Consider the following 14,086-nt stretch of genomic DNA (forward strand, 5'->3'; position numbering starts at 1 on the left):
TGTTTTTCATCTCTCTGCCTTTTTTTCCTCTCTCACCCATTGTCAAAATTAATGTATCCATCCTCTGTGTCTCTCTCTCCGTCTCTATACCTTTCTCCCCCTCTCTTTCTCTCCTTCTCCCCTCTTCTCCTTCCAGTTATCAGAAGGAACGTCCCTCCAGCAGACTCTCCATGGTCTGAGCCCCTACTCTCAGTACTGGGTGTATGTGGAGGCCTGTACCTGCTACCAGTGCTGCAGCCAGGGCCCCCTGGCAGAGCTGCGCACCCAGGCCGCCCCCCCCACGGGCCAGCCACGCCCTCGCCTGCTCACCCTCACCTCCCGCTCCACACAGCTGGAATGGGACTGGCCGCTCACCCCCAACGGGGTCATCGAGAGGTGAGGGGACATATTCTCTAGCCTACTGCCTCTCTCTCCACTGTCATCCTTTGCCTGTCTACCCTGGACCCATTCTTACCATCTTCCCCCTGTCACTCTTTTTCCCCTGGCTTTGCTCTCTGTCCAGCTGTGAGCTGCATGTTCGCTCCACGTGCCCCCATCCCCCGCAGCCAGTCCCTGCCCCCTGTGTGATGGGACCAGTAGAGACCTGTTTCTTTGGGACAAGGCGGAGCAACAATGTGACCGGCCTTCAGCCCTATACCAGCTATGACTTCAGGACTGCTTGTTTCAACAACATGGGCAGCACTGCCTCAGAGTGGACCACAGTGACAACACTAACCGAGGGTAAGACCTCAACCCTGACTTAGCCCCTAACCCTTCACCTTTAAAGCCTGACTTCTGACCCCCCTCTCAGAGGTAGCCCTGCCCCACCCTCACATACATACTGCAGGGGAGTCTGAAACACTGTAGGTTATTAAGGTATTAAGGGTCACTACGGATTATAAACGTGGTGGTCATAAATAGTCATTATTGATGTCCTGTTTCCTTCTCTTCCTCACCTCTGTATTTTCACCCACTCCCCCTCTCCTATTCCCCATCTCCCCTCTCCTCCCCTCCCGCCCCCTCTCTATCCCCTCTCTCTCCCAGCCCCCCAATACGTGTCAGCGTTGGTGGTAGGCAGCAACCTGACCATGGTGTGGCTGGACTGGGGCCCCAGCTTCTCCCTGCATGGCGCCCTGAGGGAGTACACTCTGACGGAGAGCAAGCTGAGGATCTACAGCGGCTTCCACACGTACCTGCACATCCCTCTCACCTCCCAGAAGAGTGAGGGACCCCTGCACACACAAACACACACACACATCTACACGCACACATAATACTTTCCCAGTATACTCATAGACACCACACTTAATGGTCTCTCTCTCTCTCTCTCTCTCTCTCTCTCTCTCTCAGCCCTCTCTTTCCAGGTGACCTGTAGCACAGAGGCAGGCAGTGCCAGTACTCCTACTGTCAGATACAGCCCTGCCACTGGCATAGGTGACACTCACACACACACATGCACGCACATGCACAATTGTCAGCATATGTTATCGTCACTTCACCACCCATCTCCCTCTCTTCCCCCCCTAGGCCCACCCGAGCCCACCCCAGGCTGGGCCCCAGGGCAGCAGGGTGTGGGTGGGTCTGGAGGGGCGGTGTACTCGGAGCTGTGGTTCATCCTGCTGCTGTCCCTCCTGGGGCTGCTGCTGCTGGCTCTGCTGCTGGGTCTGCTGCTCCACAGGGCCCTGAGGAAGAGTCCCCTGGTCAGGGAGAGGCCCCCCCTGGTGCCCCTGCAGAAGAGGAGCCAGAGGGATAGGGACCCTTTCATGGTGAGCGGCAGGGCGGGCGGGAGGGCGGGGCGGAGTGGGTGAAGACAGAATGATGAAGAAGATGAAGAGGGTGAAAGACATTGAGAGAGAGCATGGCTTTGATCGGGCATTTGTATTGGAAGGCATTTGTATTGATCAGGCATTTGTAGTGGTATAGTATTCAGCATTAGATTGGAATGAAAATTTAAAATTTAGATTATTCTTGTTCATTCTTTTTTAATCTATAAATTAATTTGTTGACAATTGTATTCATTTGATTGTTTTGTGTAAAACATCTTCCTGTTTGCTCTCCTGCTCTGTAATTTACTGTTCTAGCCACTAGAAGGCGGTGTTGTCTCTTCGTTGTTCACTAACAATGTCACCATCTAGTGGACTGCTGGAGAACATCCAGAAACACCATCTATGTTGTTGCAGTTTGGACACACATGATGCTGGCTGAAGGCAGTGTGCTTGAAGCTGCTTCACTTTTCTTTTTCTGACTACTTGATCTTTATCATATGTTTATTATTTTATAAGTTGCTCCTTCTTTTCCTTTCCTCTACCTCCTTTACCCCTCCTCTATCCTCCATTTTTCTTTCTCATCCCCCCCCCCCCCCAGAAGCCCTGTTCTGATGTGTGTTCTAGACACCGGCCCCCCAGCACACTGCAACTCACCGAGCGCTCCACCAACACAGTAAGCCTGCTCATTCAAATCCCCTTAAACTTTAATTGTCCCCCCTGACTCTGTCCCGGCAGTTTGACACAGTGGCGGACTGCCTAGAGGCCAGCACCGTCACGTTAAAGAGCTTCACCTTGTACTCTGAGGTAGGGGAGGAGCCGAGAGGGGAGGCGGGGGGTGGGGGGGGGGGGAGCATGTTCTCTTTGGGTTTTCCCTCAAAAGGAAAACTGAAAATGTGGTGCATGGTGTGGTGTTTCTCGTTCTCGCCTGGGAGCTCTCTGGTCTCTACCTAGAGCTCTCTCTCCTGATCTCTCCTCTAATGTGTCTTCTGTCTGGGTATCCCTCACATTGCATGTTCTGTATTTTATCTTGACAAACAGCATACTGTACCCGTGTCTCTACTTAACACGCAATATTTTCTTGGTTTGTAGAGTTTGTTGCTGTTGTTGCTTTAAAGATTTTGATCAAATATAATGGGAAAGTTATGAAAGTTCTCTCACATTGGCCTTCTGTTAACCCACAATGCACCAGGGCGTGGCAGAATCCAAGATAGTTGGCGATGGCTCCCGCTTCAGCCCAATGTCCGTGCTCCGTGTGCCTAGCCAATCAGAGCTCAACTACTCCTATTCCCAGAATTCCTTGCACCGCAGTGTGAGCCAGCTGATTGGTGGACAGGACAGAAAGTCCCTGATGGGGGATGGGGGCTGGGACAACTCCATGATGCAGGGGCACGACAGCGGGCTGGTAAGTCTTAAATCACACTGGGACCCATGGAACAGGAAGTTTGAGAGAATCCATCTCCTGCATTTTCGGCATCTCTATTATTCAAGACAACAAAAATGATATTTTGGAGGCAATACTGTAAAAAATATAGTTATTATCCTGTGTAATGTACAGTATGATTAGGTGTTGTTGTTGTTGTAAGTTATTGTTATACTAGCTTGTCAGTCACAACATTGTTGGAATGTGATCTGTGCTGCTTTCTCTCCAGTACGTTGAGGAGGAGGAGGAGGAGTTTGGCGATGCAGTGAAAGCCTTCAGCTCGGTGAGGAAGGAGCACACCATGTTCACAGACACACACCTGTAACTGGGGTCTGGACCCAGAACCACACACACACACACCTGTAACTGGGGTCTGGACCCAGAACCACACACACACACACCTGTAACTGGGGTCTGGACCCAGAACCTCACACACACACACCTGTAACTGGGGTCTGGACCCAGAACCAAACACACACACACCTGTAACTGAGGTCCCAACCCTAAGTCCACCAACACACTCTATGCCAACTGATATAACATGAAAAAGATGGTCCATCTGGTATGAGGAAGCTGGTTTACCAAACTGACTCAGATGTTTCCTGTTTGGTTACCAACTATTAGCTGTTTCCTGTTTGGTTTGGTTACCAACCATTAGCTAATTCCTGTGGTTACCAGCCTTTAGCTGTTTCCTGTTTGGTTACCAGGCATTAGCTGTTTCCTGCCTGCTGAAGAGACAGTGCCTCTCCCCTCTTCAGCCTGTACTCTACTGTGTGCAGCTGTCACCCGTGCCTCATAGACAGTAGACACATCTATCTAGTATCACACACAGATTTGATTTGATCTAGCACATTAAAGACTCGGTCAAGACAAGGCTATTGTGAGGATTTGTGAGGAAGCCAATTGCTTTTAATGTTTCAGTACATATCAGCTATAGCTAACGCGGCATCTTTTGTCAGTGTTTGCTAGGTGTTGGTTTTTAATAGATTATAGAATTGTGTCGAAGTAAGTCCTAATAAGATGCCGTTAATGCGCAGGATCTCATTGCGTTGTTTTGGTATAAACATTGTACATTCAACATTGTATATAATGTCTTTTTTTTTCTTACGGACACAGTATTAATCAGGAGAAAGTATTATTTACAGTTTGTTTTTTATCATTGTTGTTTATGAGAATGTGAAAAGGATATTTTTTATTTGTAAACCATACTGTCTGATAACTTATAAAATAGTACTTGTCTAAATGTGTTTTCCCATACAAACCCATAGAGCTGACCTCCCGCTCTGCTGCTTTCTCTCGCGATGTAGTATTCTGTACAGTCAGAGTGGCAGTGAATAGCATATACAAATATGGTTCTTTTAAAGACCCACTGGGGAATTTCCAATGGAATTCAAATGTATTTGTGGTTTTTAATCAATGCAGAAAAAAAGACGAGTTTGGGGTCATTAAAAAGTGTGATGTTTTAACCTTTTGTGTTTGTAGCGTGGTGAGAAATGAGATGAAAACACACACACACACACACTCACACAGAGGGACAGACCTGAAGCGACAGCCATGTCACGGCTGTGTAGCAGCAGTCTGCCATGTTTACAGTCCCTCCGAGGGACACGTGCGCACACACACACACACACACACAAGGGCAGTTACAGTATCACACGTCACCCGCGCTCAAGGACACTTTGGTGTGGCAAGGACACTGTTGCTGCAGCTTGTCACGTTCTCTCTCACACACACACACACACACACACACACTCACACAGACGTGTACGAACACGTTCTCAGCTATTGTCAGAGGTGTGGGACAAAGTTGCTGTGAGGAGGAGCAGACAGCGTGTCAGAGACAGGCTGGCCCTGGGCTGCTCTCTCTCACACACACGCAGATGTAACACAGCGTGACTCAGTCTGTCTGTCTGTGAGGGTGTGTTTTATTAAAACCATAAATCACTGGGTAATCAGATGGCATCTCAGAGGAGAACCACCGGGTTCCAAACAAACTTCTTGTATTGGAAGTACGTCCTTATGTGTGTTGAGGTCAGCCCTCTCATTCATGAATACAAACACACACAGAAACGCACACACACAATCATCAGCGACCAGGCTTTAAATGATTAATGTAATTGACCTATTTAACCACTGTCAATTAATTATTAATCATATAGGTAACAGTTGATACGAGACAAACTTCCACCTAATTGTAACCTTACATCGGTCTAACAAGCTGAAAAACAACAGATGATTCAGAGCCAACATATATTGTGTGTACTACTATTAATCAAACAAGCCGGTTTTAACATCATTCATACTCTTTTGAACATAGGAGTGTTGTAAAAAAAAAACGTTATAACAGCATAAACATAAATAGATATATTTATATATAGTTTGTATTTATATTCCTCGTCATTAGTGTTGGGTTGGAAGGTGAGTTTGTAAACATTTCCAGGGGATCAAATACAGTTTCATGTCCCTGGTGGTTAAATAGCATTATGATTATTATTTCATACAAAATAAATCTTAGTTACTCCACCGTCTTAGTCTTCAGTGCAAACAAAATTAGGGTACAAAGAGTATTTTGATATTAACATCAGTATAATATTATGCTACCAAACAAAATAAACAAATATGTTGCAAACAACGGTAATATGTCAAAGATTAAACACAGATTTATGCTTGGGTATTGTCATATCCTGTTGTTATTGATTATGTTGTGTATATTTTCCACATATAATCAGGTTGCATGTTAGATTTACATCTTTGTACAGTTAAAGCCCTCAGCCTGGCTCCTCCTCCAGTCCTTGGCAGTCCTGTGGTCTTGGTACAGTACGTTAAGGAGGAGGGCACCAGAGGATCTCATCAAGCAGACACAAGTAAACACGACAGCAGCTACTACACAAAACACCAATCAGAATCTCAGTTGTATTTTTCTCTCACCTGCTCCCTTTCCCTCTCTGACTCTTCCACGTCCTCTATCTCTCTCTAGGTCCTCTTTCACTTACAGCAGCGAGGGATAGATGGGTCTGATAAACAGGATGAATTATGGAACAGAAGGCACTCAGGAAGTATCTTAAGACCACAAGCAGACATCAGAATGTTGAAAAGACAAATTGTTTCCCGTCTGTCTGTTTGTCCGGAAAAGTGAAAGACAAAGTGACTGTGTGATGAACCTGCAGCATAGATCACAAAGCAGTAGACTAGAGGAGGAAGCTAAGACACATGCAGGTAACACTTTACCCTCAGCGCACATTAACTACATGAGCTACTGTGTATCTACAGAATACCTGCAGTCACCAACCATGTACTACTGTGGATACATACAGTAGCTATCCATGTACAGGTAAGGTACAGTGTGACTTGCATTCTTCAGAGACGTAACTTATGTCATCACCTAGCTGCCAAGGGTGAGAGGTGACAGGGTTAATCACATGTTGGGGTCAAAGGTCACTATTTAAAGCAGAACAGCCTGGGGTCAATTCCATTACGTTTCTGTTCAATATAAAGCTAGGCTGCAGTTACAGATAAGCAAATCATGCTAAAGTGTTTTTGCATATTAATGATAAGGACGAGCTTGTTGCATCAAAAATGTCATGAAATCTCACTTTGACCCCAGGCTGACACCTCCCCTCCGCCAATCAAACGCTCCCTCTAGCTGCAAAGTTTCTATAAGATGTCCAATTCCTGAAAAGGCATCATTTATTTTCAACCAATAGGCTTCAGCACATGGGGCTCTGTATTGACACGTTCAGTCTCCATTCGTCAAAGTTTTGTCCATCATCCCTCAACTCACAGGCTGCTGTCCTGATTGGCCGGCTCCGTGGCAAACCTCCTGTGTCGAGGGGAAGTGGACGCCAGCCTTGTGGGGGAGGGGGAGGCATTGGTAGAGGAGTCACTGCCGGCCCCCTCTGACCCCACTGAGGAGAGAGAGGAGAGATGGGGAATTGGGGGGCTCTCTTTCTGCCCGAGAACACCCCCCCTTCCAAAACCCCCTTCCTCTTTGCCCCCGACTCCCCCCCTGACCCCGCACCTTCTTCCTCTGACTGGACCCGCTGCCTCACGTCACCCGGACTGTCGGGAGGTTGCCGCGGCGATTCCGGAACAACCTCCGGGGTGACAACGGTGGCGGGAGTAACCGTGGCAGCGACGGCTGCGGGAGTAACTGTGGCAGCGACAGCGTAGGCCGTCCGGCTGGCCCAGAGCTCCATGACAGAACCCCTCCGCTCGGCCTCCTCTCCCCCAAACTCACACAGCGAGCGGCGGGCGTCCGGGGTCGGACCTGGCCCCGGACTTGGCCCCTCTAGGAGGCCCCTGCCCAGGCTGAAGCTCTGGAAATCCCGGTAACTGTGGAAGGACTCTGTGCGGCGGGCTCTGGCCAGCAGGGGGCTCTCTCTATAGGGTCGCAGGGCTCCGTAGGTGGCCGTCTCCAGGATGGGCTCCGGGGCCTGGAGCTGGAGGCTGGGGGCACACACGTGCAACCACGCACACACACCGTTTTAGGGATGTGTGTGAGAAATGGATGGACAGAAAAGGAAAGACAAAAGACAACGATGGCATGGCAGAGAGGAGGATCAGGAAGGCGAGAGAGAGAGTGTGTGTGTGTGTGTGTGTCTCAGTAAGGTCACTGACCTGGAACAGGACTCTCGGAGGCGGGTGTGATGTAGCACTGAGGGCGCGGGGCTGATGTTGGGTGTAGCACAGCGGGAAGTGCTGAGGTCACACTGGTCCAAGAGCTGCAGCAGCTCCTCCTCTGAAGGCCCACCCACTTCTGTCAATCAAAAGGGCGTCAGAAACATAGAAAGACGAATCATCATCACAATCATCATCACTGTCTCTCTATCTCTCCCTCTATATTTCCCTTACTTGCTCTTTTCACACTGTCAACTTTTCCACCACACCCACACACACACACACCCACACACACAGACACCCACACACACAGTGCTCCCTCACCGTCCTTCTTCCTCTCCTCCCCCCTGCTGGCCGTATCCATGGCGGTGGTCAGGTCCCACAGCTGGATGCTCCCGTTGCCATGACCGGTGAACAGGTAGCGACGGGGTCGTGACCCCATCCTGCTGGAGCCCTCACACTCGCGCACCGTGAAACACGAGATGGTCGTCCCATCCACCGACTGCACCTCACAGATCCTACACACACACACACACACACAGAACTGCCTAAGAACACAGGGCAGTATTTATATAATCTGAACCTGACTGGCAAATTCCAGAGTCTGGTGTGAGATGGCTGTTTGTGTGTGTGTGTTACCTCTTTCCAGTGGAGGAAAGGCGTACAAACAGCTTGTTGGTGATAGGGATGACTTTCTGGATGAACACCTGCTGATCATCTCTCTCTCCAAATGGCCCTGAGAATCACCACAGAGACAAGTCACACTCTGTCACCACAACAACTTTAGTTACTTACCCTTCTGTCTCGTCCCTCAGACACCTCCCTCTCCTTCCTCCCATTCCTCCCTCGCTGCATCCTTCTCTCTCCTCACCCTCCCTCACTCAACCCCTCTCTTTCCTGGATCCCCTCCCTCTCTCTCACCCACGTCGTTCCCAGAGGAGTAGCTTCCATGGCTCTCTGTCTCCTCCAGAGAGAGGATCTTGAAGGAGGCCAAGGGGGTGGAGCCAGGCTGGGTGGAGATCATGCCTCGGAACCGAGTCACTGTCCATGTCCGCACGTGGTTGTTGTCAGCACACACTGGATCACACACACACACACATGAAGTACTGGAGTAATATAAACAGTACCAGTCAAAAGTTTGGAGACATTTTCCCATTCCCCAAACTTTTGACTGGTACTGTAACATTCACATAGTATTTCTCACAATACTAATAGTAATACTGAATACTACTACTGTTTCGTCGTCCTCTCACCTGACACCAGGTGTTTCTCAGACAGCATGATCTTGGTGACGGGGCTGCGGTGCACAGTGAAGGTCTGGAAGAGCTGCGGCCCAGACCCCACCGTCTCCGGGTGCTGCACGATCACACGCACCGCTCCAGAACTGGTCCCGTAGGCGATCTCTATCCAGTTACCGCTCACACCTGGGGGGAGGAGGGGGAGGACAGGAGGAGAAAGGAGAAGAAGAGGGGAAGGAGGACGCAGAAGATGAAGTACGGCAGATGGTGGAAGGAGAGGAAGAGGCACGGAAGGTTACGAGGTATGGGATGATCGGAACAAAAGTTAAGAAGTGTTTGTACGTGTGTGCTCACTGGTCTTGGGCGTGAGGTAGACACTGAGGGCGGTGATGGCGTCGTTGGAGGGGTCATGGTACAGCTCTGTCACCAGCAGGTCATTATCCTTCATCCTCAGAGGAAACTTCTGCATGTCTAACATACACACACACACACACAGAGGGAAGATGGGCGGTCACACACCTAAAACACCTCTGTAACTGTATGTGTGTGTGTCTGTGTGTGTGCATGTGTGTGTACCTATGTAGTAGATGGAGCCATTGTTGCATCCGAGCAGCAGAAAAGATCCTGCAGTGTCACAGCTGGTGATGGGAACTACATCCTGAACCTGAGGAGCAGAGGACCACAGGTCAAACACACACACACACACACATACACCTCCTCACGGAGGTCCCCCACGACACGCTCCTTATCTTGATCAAGCACACACACACACATTTGCTCTCATTTTGTGCACCCAGGACAGGACAGAACAGGACAGGACATACCTGCCAGTGCTGTGTGACAGCATTCCAGACCCCCACCTTCCCTGTGTGACTGGTGGCTACCAGCTGGTTACCAATGAAGAAGAGAGAGTCCACTGGTACACCCAGACTAAACACACCTGGGGGGAGGAGGAGGGAGAGAGGGCAAGCAGGAAGAGTGAGGAGAGGGATGATTTACTTAATTGATAAAGAATTTGCAAAAACGATCTAAACACACACGCACCGATCTCGTTGCCGTTCCCCCCGTCCTGTATGCTCCAGAGGATGATGTTGCTCTCCGAGGCAGCGGCCACCATCTTATCTTTGTCACCATGGGGACCGCCTACCACCTTGGCATTGAGCGCAATGCGTTCGATGGTCCAGTCCAGATATGGGCTGGTAAACACCTGCTGCCATCCAGAAGACTCCTTGATCCTACACACACACACACACACACACACATTTGACAAACACATGTATACATATATACAATACAGTATAGTATACATGCCCCCACACAAATGGACAAACACAGGTATACATATACAGTATACAGTACAGTATACATACACACATGCACACACACAAAGGTTAGCTAGAAAGGTGCAGGAGACGTGTGTAGAGAAAGTGAGGCTACCAAGACAGTTGCACAGAACACAGTGTCTACCTGTAACAGATGACGAAGTATGCATATGCTGCTACAATCCAGTTATGGTGTCCAGCTATGATCAGAACCTTCCTGGGGTCCACAACCGAACCTGCACATACACACATGCACGCACACAAACAAAGACGCACACACCACACCACACACACACACACAAGCACAAACACCGACAAGCCCACATGCATGCACACACATACACACACAGATATTGTGTTACTAACAATAATTCAAATAAGTATAGACTCAAACCAAGAGGATTCCAAATAAATATTGTTTTTTCTAATCTAATCTGACTGGTGGACCAGTGTTAACTCTGGCAGAAACCAGGCTAACTGAGGCCATTCAACTCCACTGTCTGGTCTTGTTAACTCCATCACAAACCATCTCCTCACTAGCCATAGAACCAAGGGGCAGAGTGCCGGCCTCTGATTGGTTGAGCGACAGGAACACAGTGTTCCAGTGTGTCTGGGAAGCAGAGAGCCCAGCCCAGCCAGCACTACGCCTCATTACTCAGCCCTGCCTGCATGCATTGCCCTCCACAATAAAAGTCCCCTCTAACCCATCACTTTAAACTTGTTTCCAACTGCCAGTCTGCCAAAATAAGAGTCCTCGTCCCTTCACAGTATTTTCCTTCTCCAATAGCCTTGCTTCCTAAAATTAAAGCCTTCAAATACAAAGGCAGCTGCAGCTGTCTGTGTCAGTCAGTATGTTTTCATACTTTAGGTCTGGCACTGCATGTCTCTTTGCTCTAACATTTCTGAAGATAAGCTTCAAACACACAACTGTTGTTTTCTTAACCATTCTAAGGACACCTGTCTTCTATAACCCCTTCCTCCCGTTCTCCCTCTCTCACTTGTTTTATCCTCTTTCTCCTACATCACTCCCTTCCACCCCTCTCTCCCTTTTGTCTTCCCCTATTACCCTCCCTCCCCTCCCTCAACCCCGCCACTTAATTTCTTCCTCTTCCTTTTCCTCTCACTCTGCATGATTCCATCACTCGTTCTTTCTTTCTTATCTCAATCTCGAGCTCCCAAGTTCTCTCCTTCCCACTCTCCCTTCCTCACTCTTCACTCCTTCCTCTCCTTATCATTCCTTCACTCACTCACTCCCCCTCTTACCAAGTCTGCTAGGCGTATCTGTGTGGGGGGGTCCAGGGAGGGAGTGGTGAGGGGGGCTACGGGGGAACCCGCCCTCGGCTCCACTGGGGCCCGGGCGCTCCTCTGGGGCGGGGCCAGAGGCTGCGGGGGCGGGGCAAGCCTTGCGGGCGGGGATGGCGGGGGGTGGGAGATAACCGTGGAACAGAACGCTGCCGCATGACGAGCGGTCCAGTTCCTCACAGAGCAGCAGGCGTCGGACTGCACACACACACACACACACAGTAAGTACACAGTCTGCATACCTGGTCCTTTTGTTTTAGTTTTACACCTCCACAGCGTACAGATAATCCTGAAGTACTGCTTGAGTTCATGCTTCCTAAATAACTTAAAACTTGTCAGAGGCCTTACCTAAGGGAGTAATCCCATAAAATTCGGCTTCATGGCGGAGGATATGAATGTTTACCCCCCTACAAAAGAAGAGAAGATAAGATCGTAAGGGTCTTTTTTCTTCAAATACGTATCTAAACCAGAACACAACTCAAATGTGAAGAGTTAAAGGCTGCTTTTACCGCAAATCCAGCTCTTTGGTTCGAAGAAAATTCAAGATGGGTGCAAAAACGCTAGGGTCCCTGTCGATAAATATCTAAAAGACAGGATGTGCATGTTAGGATGCTTGAATGACACTGCAGTTTTATAAAGGATTACTCGTAATCCTCCTCCTCAGACTGAAGAAAACCGATCATAGTAATGCAAGTACTCACAGCTCCAGTTCCATCCCGCAATGTTGAGATCCTCCCACTCAGCAAACTGCAAATTACACAAACACACACAGAAAGGCCGACATACACACACACACACACTGTTAACCCAGTACTCCCAGACCAGGCCAAACTGTCTCTGAGGCAGGCTGTGTCCACTCTGAGCCAGGTGTTAAGTCAACACACTGTTCGTGTTTCTACCCAGTAAGGGGAACACACAAGCCCTTATCCACCTTTCGTCCAGAGAGCAGTTCCAGTACTGGGAGGCTGCCCTTGTTGTTTTTGGGGGTTTGGGTTGGGCATCTGGTGTTGGTGTGTGTAAGGCTATTATGTGTATAGGACTCAGTGACATGCTAAAAGGGGATCTAAAACTGATCTCATTTGAATTCATGTATTTATGTAATTTAGCAGATGCTTTTATCCAAAGTACACGTACAGTGAAGTCAACATAAATAAAACGCCCAGCATTCCAAACATTGTTCTATTTGCGTTTTATTGCAAATGTGTATACAGTATATTTAATCGTTAATAGGACATATCTAGTGTTACAGAATGCTGCAGAAAAGATGAGAGACCATATTGAATAATTGATTATGCCTCATCACATTAAAGATTAAGAAGAGTATGAACCTTGGACTGGACAGTGGACACACAGATACAGAGTTTTAAATCAGTGATGACAATCGGTCTAAACGTGTCTGGTCACTGCCGACCACCCACCTTGAGAAGAAGCTGTCTGGGATCCACATGAGTGTCTGTCTGGAGGTGCTGAACCTACGAGGGAAGGACAACACAACGGACAGACAAATTAGGAACATGTGAAGGATCATCACAGTTAGGGACTGCATTGTTTGCGTCACACTACAAGGCCTATAGACAGCACAGTGCTTAAAATGGATACAGGTTTTACATTTGTAATTACATGTCATGTCATTTGCTGTGCAGCTGCACCCACAATGGCTTGACCATCGCGAAACCAACGCATGTTGCGTGCTGTAGCTACGTAATCCGATGAGTGCTACACAACGTCCCGTTTCTATCCAGAATTCAGCCCATGCTGCCTTTTATATAAGACATCAGAGAAACGGTCACGCAACCCATCCGTTTCTACAACTATGGAGCACATTGACTGCAGCCTTTAAACATGCATAGTGTGTGTGTGTATTACCTGGTCCCGCCGACGTTTAACTGAATTATTTCTCCCATCCCAGATGCTAAATTGTTGCCATTTGTAGCCATGTTTTCCTCCTGCTCCAATTCGAGCTCCCGATTCCACGTTAAATAAGTCCAATGTTTCCAGATCGTTGTTAAAGCCACGGAACGTATCTCTCCCGACTACTCCTTGCTCCCCGACGTCCCAGCGAGGCTCCATAAAACGTTACAAGTCGTTGCTGCGACGACCTCCGCATTCACGACTGTGGGGAGGTGGGGAAAACGATCGGATAATTCTGTATTTTGCATGCGTAGCCGAAATACTGCCCAGCTTCCTCGTGTGTCCTACTTACTTTCAGAGGCTTTCTTAAACGTAGCGATTCTGGCGTTGAGTGTTTTCACGGTGCAACATTGCATGGGTGGGCTGGCTGAAGGCGACTGCTGCCTGGACCACTACGTCATCCTACTGGGGTGTGCATGTGTGTCTCATACTCAGCCTACTGTTGACAACAGTCAAACAAGCAGTGGACGGTGTATAACAGAATAAAGGGTGAATACGATATACAAATGTATATGCAGTGATCGTTCTGTC

General features: G+C 48.7%; 2 protein-coding genes across 2 annotated transcripts in view; one reads left to right on the top strand and one right to left on the bottom strand.

The window, feature by feature from the left end:
* Positions 1–4,617, top strand: part of ush2a (Usher syndrome 2A (autosomal recessive, mild)) — a 133,184-nt gene extending 128,567 nt beyond the window's left edge. The window contains exons 76-83 of the mRNA XM_084668085.1: positions 137–375; positions 503–720; positions 1,024–1,200; positions 1,330–1,413; positions 1,507–1,745; positions 2,481–2,549; positions 2,935–3,147; positions 3,395–4,617. Coding sequence (XP_084524211.1) covers positions 137–375; positions 503–720; positions 1,024–1,200; positions 1,330–1,413; positions 1,507–1,745; positions 2,481–2,549; positions 2,935–3,147; positions 3,395–3,490 — 1,335 coding nt within the window. The 3' untranslated portion in view covers positions 3,491–4,617. The remainder of the gene's footprint in view (positions 1–136; positions 376–502; positions 721–1,023; positions 1,201–1,329; positions 1,414–1,506; positions 1,746–2,480; positions 2,550–2,934; positions 3,148–3,394) is intronic.
* A 455-nt stretch (positions 4,618–5,072) lies between these two features.
* On the bottom strand, positions 5,073–13,968 carry kctd3 (potassium channel tetramerization domain containing 3). The gene is given in 18 exon segments (XM_084667807.1): positions 5,073–7,131; positions 7,134–7,611; positions 7,783–7,921; positions 8,107–8,300; positions 8,422–8,518; positions 8,704–8,859; positions 9,036–9,206; positions 9,375–9,491; positions 9,597–9,684; positions 9,845–9,960; positions 10,065–10,255; positions 10,488–10,578; positions 11,606–11,842; positions 11,993–12,051; positions 12,154–12,227; positions 12,346–12,391; positions 13,063–13,116; positions 13,511–13,968. Coding segments are annotated over 18 exon segments (2,568 nt in total). The 5' UTR covers positions 13,582–13,968; the 3' UTR covers positions 5,073–6,942.
* Positions 13,969–14,086: the final 118 nt, after the last annotated feature.

The sequence above is a fragment of the Hypomesus nipponensis genome, chromosome 12, assembly GCF_054491055.1.
Source record: "Hypomesus nipponensis isolate SF chromosome 12, ASM5449105v1, whole genome shotgun sequence".
In the NCBI taxonomy this organism is placed as follows: Eukaryota; Metazoa; Chordata; class Actinopteri; order Osmeriformes; family Osmeridae; genus Hypomesus; species Hypomesus nipponensis.